The 15,102-nt window shown below is 34.8% G+C and overlaps 1 protein-coding gene across 1 annotated transcript; it reads right to left on the bottom strand.

Moving 5' to 3' along the window:
- Positions 1-455: 455 nt before the first annotated feature.
- LOC131938064 (calcium-binding protein 1-like) lies at positions 456-5,749 on the bottom strand. Its single transcript, XM_059295952.1, has 4 exons — positions 5,672-5,749; positions 5,140-5,309; positions 1,406-1,620; positions 456-648 (listed from the first exon to the last, which is right to left on the bottom strand). The coding sequence occupies exons 2-4, from the start codon at positions 5,293-5,295 to the stop codon at positions 612-614; spliced, it is 408 nt and encodes a 135-aa protein (XP_059151935.1). The 5' UTR covers positions 5,296-5,309; positions 5,672-5,749; the 3' UTR covers positions 456-611.
- Between the last annotated feature and the right edge of the window lie 9,353 nt (positions 5,750-15,102).

The following is a 15,102-nucleotide window of genomic DNA, read 5'->3' as shown; positions in this document are numbered from 1 at the left end:
TCATTTGTGCTCGACAGTTGCATGAGTACTCGGAGATTGAATGTAACGTTCGATCGTTTCAAGTCTATTGGATCTGAATAAAGGTTTCAATAATGTCTTGTAGGCCTAGACATCCATTGTGGATGCATTAAAAAATATTGCGGGTTACCATTCATATCGTATGTACACCATTCATCATGACATGAACTACTCGTCTTGGCCTTAGTATTCTAATATATATATATATATATATATATATATATATATATATATATATATATATATATATATATATATATATATATATATATATATATATATATATATATATATATATATATATATATATATATATATATATATATATATATATATATGCAAATTGCATTTGTGAATAAAATTATTGTTTTATGATCGTCTAGACTCTAGACCATCTGAATATTCAAATATCTCGATGAACTAATAAAAGCCGTATATAGGGATCCTCATTTTATTGAACTTTAAAGATGAACAAAAAAAAAGAATAATTGTAACTTCTCAGTTCCTAAAATTAGATATCTTTTTTAAATCGTAGTTTTCTGTGTTAGTTTCATTTCGGTTTGGTGAGCTGTGATTAAGTTATTTTACTTTGCTTAGTTGTCCAGATTTTGTAGGAGAACTGTCCAATACCTAGAAAAAAAAAAGAAAACCAATTAATGACATTGGTTCCTATTAGAGCGAATTAACTATAAATTTCTTCCCGCCCCCGGGATTAAAAATGTAATAGCCCATCAAAATTCAGCGCCACCCCGGGATTAAAATCTCACCCCCTATTAGCACATCTAGCACCAACCCCTGAAAGCACATCCAACTGACACACTTGACACACTTGTCACACTTGACACACTTGACACACTTGACACACTTGACCCACTTGACCCACTTGACACACTTGACACACTTGACACACTTGACACAACTGACACACTAGACCCACCTGACACACTTGACCCACCTGACACACTAGACCCACCTGACACACTTGACCCACTTGACACACTAGACCCACCTGACACACTTGACCCACCTGACACACTAGACCCACTAGACCCACCTGACACACTTGACACACTTGACCCACTTGACCCACCTGACACACTTGAACCACCTGACACACTAGACCCACTAGACCCACTTGACACACTTGACACACTAGACCCACCTGACACACTTGACACACTTGACCTACTTGAACCACCTGACACACTTGACACACTTGACCCACCTGACACACTAGACCCACCTGACACACTTGACACACTTGACCCACTTGACCCACCTGACAAACTTGACCCACCTGACACACTTGACACACTTGACCCACTTGACCCACCTGACACACTTGACCCACCTGACACACTTGACCCACCTGACACACTTGACCCACCTTACAAACTCATCCTGCGAGACGACACCGTCACCGTCCCCCTCCATGAGCGTGTAGAAGTTGTCGTAGTCGTGCATGTCGAGGTGGTGATCGCCGTCGACGTCGTAGATGTCGTAGAGCTGGTGTGAGATCTTGTGGAGCTCGGGGTTGTGGGTGTCGATGTAGAGGGTGTACTCATGTCTGGTCACTCGCCCGTCGTTGTTGCTGTCATACTCCTGCACGTGCATGAGGGGGTGAATGGTTTTATATGCATAGATGATCACGGTGAGTACTTTATTGGTAGGTACATGTTTATATATATATGATCTAGGTGAGTATTTTAGGTACAGGTTTATATATAGACTAGGCATGCTGCCCAGCTTCGCTTAGGCTTTCGAAAACATTGAGAATTTGAAAGCTTAATTAATTCGTCTACGACCTCAGGAGTTATGAAGAGGTTCCTAGGTGGACAATTTTTTTCGATTTAGAGCTCATATAAGGCGCCGGTCAGTCAAGGTCAGTTTTGACCCCCTCATCGTAGACTTTTCGGCCAACCGGCCCTCGTGTTCTGTCGCCCCAAGGCAAGATCCTGCCAAATTTGAAGCGCCTGCGGCGCCGGGAAGTGCCCGATAGGGCACCCGACAACTTTGCTTTATATATTATAGAGATTAGCAAATTGCATAGATAAACAAAGATTTCAATAAAGTAATTAAGGCCTGAAATAGTTTAGTATAGAAATGTATTATTTGAATAGATTCTAGATCTAGGTAGGGTCTACATCTGTTTAAGTCTAGTTTTTCCGTAGATCTAGATCATCTAGATCTAGATCTAGAATCTCTAGATCTAGATGATCTAGAATATCTAGATCTAGTATATCTAGATCTAGAATCCTAATAGAATTTTTTTTTAAGTTTAGTCCGAGCAAAATTGTATTGTATAGATCTAAATTTTATAGCGTACGTAGATCTAAATAATATTTGAATGAAATAGTTCATTTCTGTTTATTCTAAACACGGCAGATGACGTCATCAGTTTCGTGCTCTTTTTTTAGTGTAAACAATAAGCGACGTCATTGTTAAATGCGTTCATGTCCCAAGTATATACATTTTTCCGGTTGCATAAATAAAATTGTTTTTCTACATTCAAATACGCCTTTATTTTTTTATTTTTCTTCTTTAAATAAAATTGTGGTTATACATTTAAAACATCTAACATATTATTTTCAACAAAAGTCCGTATAAAGTTCTTCATATATCGCTGCCGATTCTGATGTGATGTCCGGCGAAAATATTTTGCGGACAGACAGAGAGAGAAAGAGAGAGAGAAGTGCGCACGGGGGCTTTTATATATTAGGATATGATGTAGGTGAGTATTTAGGTACATGATTATATATAGATATGACCTAGGTGATTATTTTAGGTACATGTTTATATATAGATATGATCTAGGTGAGTATTTTAGGTACATGTTTATATATAAATGATCGTGTGGGGTTCTTTAATAGAAATACATGTTTATAATTAGATAATCTAGGTTAGTGCTTTAATGGGAGGAACATGTTGGTAATTAGATAATATACATCATAAGTTTAATGGTTGGCACTAGTATGTGTCTACAATATAGAGGACGCTGTGGGCTTTAAGTGATTAAAATCTAAATTTGAATTTTCCCAGTTTAAATTTTTAAATCTAATTAAAACAGAACTTTAAATTTTGAATTTGTTCTACAAAGTGAAATAAATAAAATAAATTATCTATATGCTGGGCAAGGCAAAATATTTAGTGAGTTTTCAATTACAAAAATGAAACAACTCAAAAAATTGTAATAACTAAAAACACCGCTCTTAAAAGAGAAGATCAATACCATTAATCGATAAAGAATCTGTGAATGTTAGTCAGATTTATCGCTCGCCTAAAAGATTTAAACAGAATTTGTAAATATTATATTATAGCCTTTTATAATGTAATATACTCTTGAGGGAAAATCCTTTGTCGTTACAAGGTTGTACTGAATCGTGCAATCATGCGTGTACAATTTAGATGCGTTCTTTTTAAACAGCTTTAGTTTTATTGAAAAAGCAAACTTAGGAACATACACGCCAATTAAATATGAAGATCAGGAATGAGGGTGTAGGCCCCTATTTAATGTGTCGAGACTAGCTAAATATTCTAGCTATATATTGAATTACTTAAAACATATTTCATTTATTTAAAAATATTATTTAGTTTAACGCGTACTAAAATTGTTACTACGACAAAAATTGAGCATTTACTTTATTTTTTATTTTTAACGTATAATACTCTCTTTTTTTAAATATGTTTTTTATTTTCCATTTTAAAATAATCACATCAACATTGTTTAAATATTTAAAAACAAGAAAAAGAAACCAGTTTAACAATGGCATACCAAAGGTGTAGGGCAAATAGAAAGACATTAATATGGAAACAGGAATAAAAATCAAAATCATGATATGAGCTAAAGGGTGAAAACAAGTGTAGTGATAAAGGTTGCAGCCTTTAAGTCTAGACAATACAAAGGGGCTTACTTTTCACTTGCTTTGCTCAAAAATGGTTGCAGTAATGAAAATTTGAAATTCTTTTTTTTTTTTTTTGTTGAAGTAAGTTTGTTCATACCTTAAGTTAAATTAGAAATCAAACTTTTTAAAAAAAAATTTTTAAACTGCTTGATTAAGTTTATGTTCATCTCTCCTGAGTTACCCATCTTGAACACAATTCAAAACTCATAGAGTTACTGTTCATGTCTCCTGAGTTACCCACCCTGAATACAACCTAAAACTCCTTGAGTGAGTTACTGTTCGTGTCTCCTGAGTTACCCGCCCTGACTACAACTCAAAACTCCTTGAGTGAGTTACTGTTTATGTCTCCTGAGTTACCCGCCCTGAACACAACTCAAAACTCCTTGAGTGAGTTACTGTTCGTGTCTCCTGAGTTACCCGCCCTGAATACAACTTAAAACTCCTTGAGTGAGTTACTGTTCGTGTCTCCTGAGTTACCCACCCTGAATACAACTCAAAACTCCTCGAGTGAGTTACTGTTCATGTCTCCTGAGTTACCCACCCTGAATACAACCTAAAACTCCTTGAGTGAGTTACTGTTCGTGTCTCCTGAGTTACCCGCCCTGACTACAACTCAAAACTCCTTGAGTGAGTTACTGTTTATGTCTCCTGAGTTACCCGCCCTGAACACAACTCAAAACTCCTTGAGTGAGTTACTGTTCGTGTCTCCTGAGTTACCCGCCCTGAATACAACTTAAAACTCCTTGAGTGAGTTACTGTTCGTGTCTCCTGAGTTACCCACCCTGAATACAACTCAAAACTCCTCGAGTGAGTTACTGTTCGTGTCTCCTGAGTTACCCGCCCTGACTACAACTCAAAACTCCTTGAGTGAGTTACTGTTTATGTCTCCTGAGTTACCCGCCCTGAACACAACTCAAAACTCCTTGAGTAAGTTACTGTTCGTGTCTCCTGAGTTACCCGCCCTGAATACAACTTAAAACTCCTTGAGTGAGTTACTGTTCGTGTCTCCTGAGTTACCCACCCTGAATACAACTCAAAACTCCTCGAGTGAGTTACTGTTCGTGTCTCCTGAGTTACCCACCCTGAATACAACTCGAGTTACTGTTCGTGTCTCCTGAGTTACCCACCCTGAATACAACTCGAGTTACTGTTCGTGTCTCCTGAGTTACCCACCCTGAATACAACTCGAGTTACTGTTCGTGTCTCCTGAGTTACCCACCCTGAATACAATGTCCAGCTCGTAGCGCTCAAAGACTCCGTTCCCGCCAATGTCCATCTCTTTAAACATGGCGAGAGCCGTCTGGTCGTAGGGGTAGAGGTTCTGCTGCATGGTGCAGACGGCCAGACAGAGCACGATGGTCAGGTAAGTCAGCATGGCGACCCTAGAAACTAGTCATAATACAAGGACGTATGGATATAGCCAAACATTAGTGTAATTGTATATATATATATAGGCCATATATATATATATATATATATATATATATATATATATATATATATATATATATATATATATATAGGCCATATATATATAGGCCATATATATATATATATATATATATATATATATATATATATATATATATATATATATATATATATATATATATATAAATGTAATATAGCCTACACACACATTAATATATATATATATATGTATATATATATATATATATATATATATATATATATATATAATTGATGGATTTAAGTATATGAAGTTTAAGGGAAATCAATGATAACCTTACTTGTGACTTGTATCCAAAAGAAGTTGTGCTGTGTTCTGGGCTAATCTCTGGGAGCTAGATCTGGGAACTCAGGCAAATGTTCCATTCTACGGTCTCGTTTCTTACACGCTTCATACAATCATGTCAAATAATTGTGGTTTTTTTTTATCTATGTTGATTGATCGTGATTATTAGAACCTAATTGTTAATTAGAAAACGTGGAAAATAGTGTGTGTGTGTTCCTTTTGCTGATAAGCACGCCCAATTCTCTCTCATTTCGTTGCGTATTAATTAGAATTAATTATCAGTTATTAATTATTTAGTAATAAAATATTCGGGTAGTTCCTGCAACACTATTTATTGAAAATTTAATTAGACTAATAAAAAACTTATTCACGTTATTATTTTTTTTTAATCAAAGACATTTTTAAAAGTATAAAGATCTTTGTTTCCTTTCAATAAATTTTTGTTTTTGCTTCATATTTCAGCAAATGTACATGGAATTAATTGAATTTATATTGATTTAGCCCTATTTAATTGAAAAAGCATATTTTTTTCGGCGAATGTTTATGTAAGGATTATCGACGAAAATCGAGGTTTGAACGTGCTGAAAAGATAAAGCTGCACTTTGTTCACGTGACTTTAGCGTGTATCACTAGAGGGTTGAAACTTCAACAATTTAAAACAATCGAAACGTTAATCAAGTGTAAGTTTAATTAAATTGTAATATTGATTAAACGTCAAGGGTGCGATGCTATTTATTTTCTTAATTAACTTTACACCAAGGGGTGGTCAATAATTAAGCTGTAAATTACTTTGTTGTTTGTTCTTTTGTTGGCTGGTGCTATTTGTGTTGGTTTGTAGATTTTGTGGAAGGTATATTTTTGGCCGTGTGTTGCTTTGTTTTTGTTATGTGGGTTTATCTTTTATTGTCCTGTTTTGATTGCATTTAATTGTTGTAATATAATTCACTTGTGGGAATGCGTGGCCTAAGGGTAGTGGGCTAGACTGCATACCTGAAAATCTCGAGTTCGATTCAAGGCAGTAGAACGTCCATGAGTCCACTCAGCTATGATGAGTACCTAAATTAAGTGAACTCTACATCACTTGCCACATGGGCCGACAGGTTTGAAAAGGGAATGTTGCTAGTTTATTTGTAAGCAAAAGAATTTTTTTAATGAAATGTGTAAGAAAGGGTTGTGTTAATGGGATATACATTTCAGATCTTTATAGCTATAAATTTATCACACGTACTAAAACTATATGTGTTGCTTTCCTTGCATATCATAGCGCAAGAGAATATACCAATTTCGTATTGCAGCTGTCCTTGCCATAACCCACTGCCCACATTAAACATCATGTTGCTAGTACAAATACAGAATTGTATATTCCACAGGTTAGACTACTCGTGTAGGGAAAATTTATTTTGGAAAACTAGGTTATCTCTCTTTAATTAAAAAACAAGTTAATTAAAAAGTCTAGTGACAATTTTAGCGCAATTTCCTTATGTTATCTAAAAATAGCTCTGTCGTAGCGTAAATCAAGAGCAGGGTTAGTAAAACTATTGGTTAGTTATTAAAAGTTTTTTATTAAAAAAAAATTTCAGTATTTTACATGTTTTATTTACAATAGAGTTACATGACTAAAAACCATTGCGCGCCTAGCTACCGAACGTGACGTCGCAGCTATTGAACGTGATGACGCGTGTGGTGTGGTTGGAAAAAATGCCTACTAATTCGGTCCAAATTTTAATTAATTCAAAAAAAATTTTGTGACCGAACGAAAGGATATTTTTGAAAACTTTCTTCGGCAATATTGTTCTAAATTATGGCAGGAATCGATTGGTACATGTTTCAAGTCGCTAAGTGGTCTGGTTGCCGAGATATGGACCAAAAACTGCTTTTTTTCGAGGTTTTTTTGCTTTTCCGGGAAATCCATGAAAGAAACCCGGAATTTTTATAGCCTATGTTCATCCTCGTAACTTGCTTAACATAATTGCTTTTGGAACTAGTCATCGATATTGCTTCGTTGAGGAGGAGATACGACTTAAAGCTGCGGACACACATCCATCCATTCATTCATGCATTCATACATCCAGAAAGACGGGTTAATAAACGCAATTCTCCAGAATGGAAATTGCGCTAAAAACATTTATAGTCGTGATTAGATTATCAGAAGCCTGGTATATTTGTTTGATTTTAAATTGATTATTTAAACATTTCCCAATTTAGTAATTAAATATGCTTTATTTTAACAAATGATTAATAGAAGAAATTGCTTTTTAATTTGCTTAGTACAAAATTATTTTAATGAGCTTTTTGGGCTACCTCATAAGACTAGAGGAGCGGTAAGTCATGGAGGAGGTTTGAAGGTTTGCCTACCTTTCACACTATAACTCATGCAGTTTTTGTCAATGAAACAACGTGTGCCAGTAACTGTAGAACAATCACTGTAGTAATTATGTTTGTTGTTTTTACAAAAACCACTAGTCAATCAAGGTGCAATTTTGTTTTATTTTGGTCGGATTTTGGGCCCCTAAAATTAACGGCAAACTTTTATTTTTCGTTAATCAAAATTAAGTAATCAAAATTAGAGAATCGTCATTATTAAGCTTTTAAATGCATGGAAAATAAGAAAACAATATTAATTTGCTTTATTTAATTCAAATAAAAGTGTTGATTGATCATGCGGTGTTCATGTTGTGTAACACAATTACAATTTCCATTTGCTGTTGAATATGGATCGCCAAACACCCACAGATAGAGCTTAGTCCACAAGTGTAGCCTTTGTGTTGTCAGACTCGCTTCAACCAGCCATCATTTATGTGAGAGGCATTTTATCTTTGGGTTTTAAGATCCGTCTGAGGTGGATTGTAATGACTGACGAGAAGCCGCGTTGGTTGTTAACAGCCTTTATTATTTACAGACGCCATGATGCAAAGAGAGAGAGAGAAGTGGCCAGAGACAACTATATATAGATAACAACATGTAAGGGACATCACTCAAGATAACAATATAAATATAATACTAATACAGAGAGTGAGTTCCCTTGACCTCACAATTATTTCAATCTATTACATCCCTTTACCCTTAGAACACAATAACACATCTCTCAATAGAACAATTGATAGTATCCTAAAATCACCAATTATATTGTAACATGAACACTATGGTAGATTACATCCTTGCAAACAATGCACAATATGCTACAACATAATCAAAATACAAAACAATGATGTCAAAGTCCTTTTGACCTTTAAAATCATAGGTCTAACTTATTTGGGACCTTGATTGTCCTGCTTGACCTTCTCAGTGGCTTTTGATTTGGTGACTCAAGATTCTGACCATCTGGATTCTCTATCTCAGGAGGTCTAGGATTTAAATCATTAACTCCAGAATTTACATTTTCTGACTCCAGACAACTTGGTTCACTCATATCAACAGAACTTGGTTGTGGAACAAACTGAGTTGGTGTGAACTGATCAGACTTGGTGGGATTGACAGATTCACACTTATTATCTGCACAAGTTATTTTTAACTTTATAAGGCACAGGTCCTGTAGATTGAACAATTTGACCTGGTATCCATTTTTCCTTTCTCCCATAATTTCTTAGATACACATTCTTATTAACTGCAAATTTTCTTTCAATGAATGTTTGTCATGATTTAATGGAACTATTTTTGAATTGGCATCTGAAAGTATTATGCTGTTATTCAGATCCTTGACTGACATAGATTTCTTTGATTGATCAATTTCCTCAGGTAATCTGATAGTGCTTTTCGGTAACCAAAAATACTGTTTAAAAGTAATATCCTGGATAATATCACTTTGCAACTAGGATCCAGTATTTGAAATGGGTGTATTAAATGGCAAAAATCTTTTTTCTTTTCTTTTGATGTTACCCTTTTAGTTTCTGTAAGTGCTAATGATGTTAGCAAAGTTGTTTGATGATCACATTCCTTCTTACTAATGTATTCTCTTTAAAACATTTGAAATTGCCATATCACCATAATCATTTATTAAATTACAAGTACTTTGTTTAGGCAACTCTGACTGATAATGGACTGCATCTTCTCCATCTTTTATATTATCTTCACAAAGGGTTTTATTTCTTATTTTATATGGCCTTAAGTCATCATTCACAGAGTCTTCAGGCCAATCATTCTTACAGTACTCATATACTTTTATTAAGCACTCATCTTTTTGTGTTTCTCTTTTAATATCATTCACATTTATATTGGAGTTATCCATGATAGTGAAGAGAACAAATACATCTTCTGGTACATAGCTCAGGCTTTGGTTTTTTAAAGGTAATCTACTAAGACTATCTGCACTATTCTCAGATCCAGGTTTGTATTTCAATTCATAATTGTATGCAGTTAGTGTGATAGCCCATCTTTGAATTCTTGGTGAGGCATGCTCAGGTAGGGTTTTGTTTTCTCCAAATAAACCTAGCAATGGTTTATGATCTGTAAAGATGGTGAACTTCCTACCAAACAGAAACTTATGAAATTTCTTAACACCAAAAATGATGCCTAAGCCTTCCCTATCTAACTGAGAATAATTTTTCTCAGCCTGGTTCAAAGATCTACTGGCAAAAGCAATGGGTCTGTCACCCTTCTCATCCATGTGGGACAAGACTGCTCCTACACCATCTGGTGAAGCATCACATGTCAATACAAGTCTTTTCCCTGGGTCATAGTGAGTTAGTAAGGTGTCAGAAGACAAAGCCTCTTTTACTGTATTAAAAGCAGTATCTTGTTGTTTACCCCAGTGCCAAGTTGCATTTTTCTGTAGCAGCTTGTACAGTGGTGATAGTTTACCAGACAGATTTCCTATGAACTTTGCATAGTAATTTATCAAGCCCAAAAAAGCTCTTAGTTGTTGGGTATTTTCAGGTTTGGGTGCTTCTTTAATGGCTTTTGTTTTCTCAGGTTGAGGTCTGATGCCTTGTTTGCTCAATATATAACCAAGAAAACTAATTTCTGTCAACATGAATTGACATTTATCTTTGTTTATCTTTAAACCTTTTTCACCAACAATTTTTAATACTTTATCAAGTGTTTTAAGATGTTCAGTGTCATTCTTACCAGTTATGTACACATTGTCAAAGTAAACACAAACATTTGGAATGTCCTTAAAAATACTGTCCATGACAGCTTGGAAAATTCCAGGGCTAGATGATATGCCAAAACATAGTCTTTCATATTGGTAGAGTCCTTTATGTGTGTTTATTGTCGTATAGACTTTTGAATCTGGATGCAGTTCTAGTTGAGTGTAAGCATGACTAAAGTCTAATTCAGTGAATTTGTCTCCTCCTGCCAAATTCAAAGAAATTTCCTCAATGTTAGGTATAGGGTACCTATTTAGCTCTATTTGCTTATTCAGTGTGGTTTTATAATCTCCACAAATTCTTATAGAACCATCCTTCTTTAACACTGGCACAATGGGTGTCGCCCAATCGGAATAGTCTACCTTCTTTATAATGCCATTAGATTCCAATCTACTTAGCTCATTTTCAATTTTATTCCTCATTGCATAAGGTGGAACTCTAGCTTTGCAGTATCTTGGATTTGTATCTTTAATGCTTAACTTCACTGTTCTATCATTTAGTAAACCAGAGTTACCAAAAACACATTTATTTTCAGATATAACTTTATCTAGTGAAGTAAGACTAGATTCTTTTACATTCTTCAATGAACAAATACTCTCCCAATTTAACTTAAGATCACTTAACCAGTTCCTACCTAGTAATGGCGGTCCATTTCCTTCAACCACAAGAAGAGGAAGTTTAACACTTTGACCCTTATAACTTACATGAACCATACACTCTCCTATTACCGGAACATTGTCACCAGTGTATGTTGTTAGACACTTGTGACACGGCTGTAGAGACACTGATCCTCCTGTGACAGCGTCAAAATCTTTCTTTGTTATGACTGTTAGAGATGCTCCAGTGTCAAGTTGGAAGCTGATGCTCTTACCGTTGATATAAACTTGTACATTGATGGGAGCATGACTTATTGATTTCACAGAGAACAGGTTGAAATCCGGCTGCAAATCAGTTTGAGCATTTTCACAGGTAGAGTGGTTCATTGGTTGGGTTAGGTAGTCTTGGTGAGAGTTAACATAGTGCTGCTTTTGGTTGCGGTACTGTCTTGACTGGCTAGATTTAGCAACAGACGAAGACTTTGCAAAGCAGGCCTTGGCAATGTGACCTTGCTTACCGCACTTATAACAAGTTGCTAACTTGAACTTGCACCGATGAGATGCATGGGGACCTTTGCATCGATGACATTTTTGATAATTATTACTAGATTTAGATCTAGGATTTGAACGAGCAGGCTGTTTAGCATAAGTTGGAATGCTCTGATGGGGTTGATGTTTATTGACTAACCTGCTGTTTACTGCATGGATCTCTGAAGGTGCTAAAGATCTCGCCGCATCTGATGACTGCTGGAATGACATTGCAAGTTGTATTGCTTTTTCCAATTTTAGATCTGACTCGAGCAGCAACTTTCTTTGAATATCAGGGCTGTTTACACCTGTCACAAACTTTTCACATAGTCTGTCAGACAGCGTTTCTCCAAATTCACAGAATCTACTTAAATGACGTAAAGCAGCAACATATTCTGATATTGACTCGTTTGGTTGACGAGTCCTACTGTCAAATCTAGCTCTACATAGAAACTTTGATGGTACAGGCGCATGGTGGTCTGTTAGCAATTTGCTCAGCTCGTTAAAGCTCTTGGTAGTTAGACTAGCTGGTACGCATAAGTCTTTTAGTAGCCTAAATTGTTGAGGCCCTATGACTGTTAACAAAACAGCTCTCTTTTTGGCTTCTATCGTCACGTTGTTAGCTTCTAGGTAAAAGCTTAACCTCTCTAGGTAATCTTGAATGATTTCATCATTCGCATCAAATTGATTTATTTGGCCATACAGCGCCATAATTCTAGAAATAATTAGCTAATAAGCTCTAGCAAACCTCTTTTTGCGTAATTAGGTGCTCTTTCTAGTAGATGTTTATCCTTCGTCGCCAAATGAGGTGGATTGTAATGACTGACGAGAAGCCGCGTTGGTTGTTAACAGCCTTTATTATTTACAGACGCATGATGCAAAGAGAGAGAGAGAAGTGGCCAGAGACAACTATATATAGATAACAACATGTAAGGGACATCACTCAAGATAACAATATAAATATAATACTAATACAGAGAGTGAGTTCCCTTGACCTCACAATTATTTCAATCTATTACACCGTCTAGGTGAGTATGTAATACAATTAAGCTTATCTCTGCTAATACTAGCAGGAAGTGAATACGATTGATGTAGAGCATTTTGTACAAATGCACATCTTTTTATCTGGATTGTGTTAAAAAATCTATGCAAATGTATGGGTGGGAGCAAAGATATATAAATGTACATAAAAATAAAAACATTCTCCACAACTTCAAGAACGTTAAAGTCAGATGGTCAGAATTTAAAAAAAATAATTACCAGTAAACAGTAATCCTTTTGAACAATGATCTTTATAGAGCTCAAAATAATCTACACAAATATAATCGATATAATAGTCGGAATTTAAATCTGAGGTCGCCTGTTCTTATTCAATATGTTCTATGCAATAAATTTGGTTTTGAATATAACTTCATTCAAGGCTTGTTTTATGTCAGCTCCATTTTTTAAGAGATTTTTTTCATACAATAATGTTTAAGCGTTTATAATAATATATTTTATTTTGATTATAGACGATGTTTTTTTTTTGTTTTGTGAAAGCAAAACTTAATGATTTTTAATATTAAAGAATAAAGAAAGGGTCGATCTGGTGAATTTGAAAATTACAATTAAACGAGATTTAAAACAAACGAAAATAATCAAACTCTTAATAAAGATAAATTACGCCTACAGTTTAATATTCCATTATCTGAAATTGTTTTTTATGAGGATTAAAAACATGTTGTGTTGCGTTTCTTGTTATGTTTGTTTTTGTAAAACGTCGTGTTTTTACTGTTCATCGTATTTTATTCTTTTACTTTTATGTTGTTCTAAGAGTGTTTTTGAATGCATTTTTACACCGTAGCGACGTCTGTGTATGTATATAGAAAAGGTTCCATATTATATATATATATATATATATATATATATATATATATATATATATATATATATATATATATATATATATATATATATATATATATATATATATATTGAACTGTTTCTAACTGGCCGTTCCCCCTAACCCGAAAACCTGCTAACGCCGCCGGCAATGTTATACACATTTTGGTATTTGGCGATCAATATTTAAATCAATCGGGAGTGATCTCCCCTAAACTTTCTCTAATATTCTTATACAACATTACGGGAGACGGCAACTCGGGATATAGACATGATTTTTTATTATTTATACTTTTTAACACAGAAGAGAATATTATATCTAGAAAAAAGAATTGTGCACCAAGTGAACGCTGAATAATATGTGTATAATACTGCGTAATATTATTAATACTTTAAAAATTCACATGGGTTTATGAAACATCTCGGAAATTGCGTAAATTACTACTTCCGGTCAACGGAAATTACTCAAAATTTTATATAAGTATATGGCAGAAAAAAACAGTATTCAAGTTTTAGGCTTTTGAAAAATTGAAAGTAGAATAAGTTTCACTTCCGGTTACCGAAAATCGCTGAAAAATTGATACAGAACTACACATTTGATATAATACTTATATATGAAATTTCATCAACCTAGCTGAAATGGTAGTCAAGTTATCGTGTTTACAGACGCTCACATACACATATACAAACACACACACAGACATAAGGAAAAAAATTGCACAACTGTTTTTCCGACGCAGGGGGGGGGGGGTGTAAACGTCGAGATTTGTAAAAATCTCGATTTTTTTATAAATTTTTTTGCACGATTACAAGACTTCCTCTATAGGCCTACTTCGTATACAAGAAAGTAAAATGCCAATTTATTTTTTAATATTTTCTTTCGTTTTCCGCTTTAATGTAATTCACCATTTAGGGGGGTGACACCAAGGCAAAAAATAGCAAAATATATAGAGAAAAACTTGAGGGGGGGGAAGCAAATCGAAAATAGGTGGTGCCCGCCACCCTACCGATATTTTAGAATGTGCTCTAGAGTAAAAAAAAAGGTTGGGAACCCCTGGTCTAGGTCATTTGAGATTCTTGCATTGTTATCGCATAAGAATGAAATGTATCAGGAAAAACAGATCGCTGCGTTAGAAGCGGGTCAAAATTGAGTCACAAGATTTGCAACAAACTCAAAATCAAGCAAACAAAAAAAAAATAAAATAAATAACACCGTGAACTAAATTTCTTCAGAAGTCTATAGTTTAGCCTCAGATCTTAGGCCTAGGCCTATCAAATTTTTTAAATAGGCCTAGTTTAAAATACGGTTTATTAAAAATATTGACTGTCAACGG

This window comes from Physella acuta, unplaced genomic scaffold (assembly GCF_028476545.2).
Source record: "Physella acuta isolate Inbredline_101_S28 unplaced genomic scaffold, ASM2847654v3 ptg000231l, whole genome shotgun sequence".
NCBI lineage: Eukaryota > Metazoa > Mollusca > Gastropoda > Physidae > Physella > Physella acuta.
Note: the sequence above shows the minus strand (reverse complement) of the source record. Positions and strands in the feature narration are given on the sequence as shown.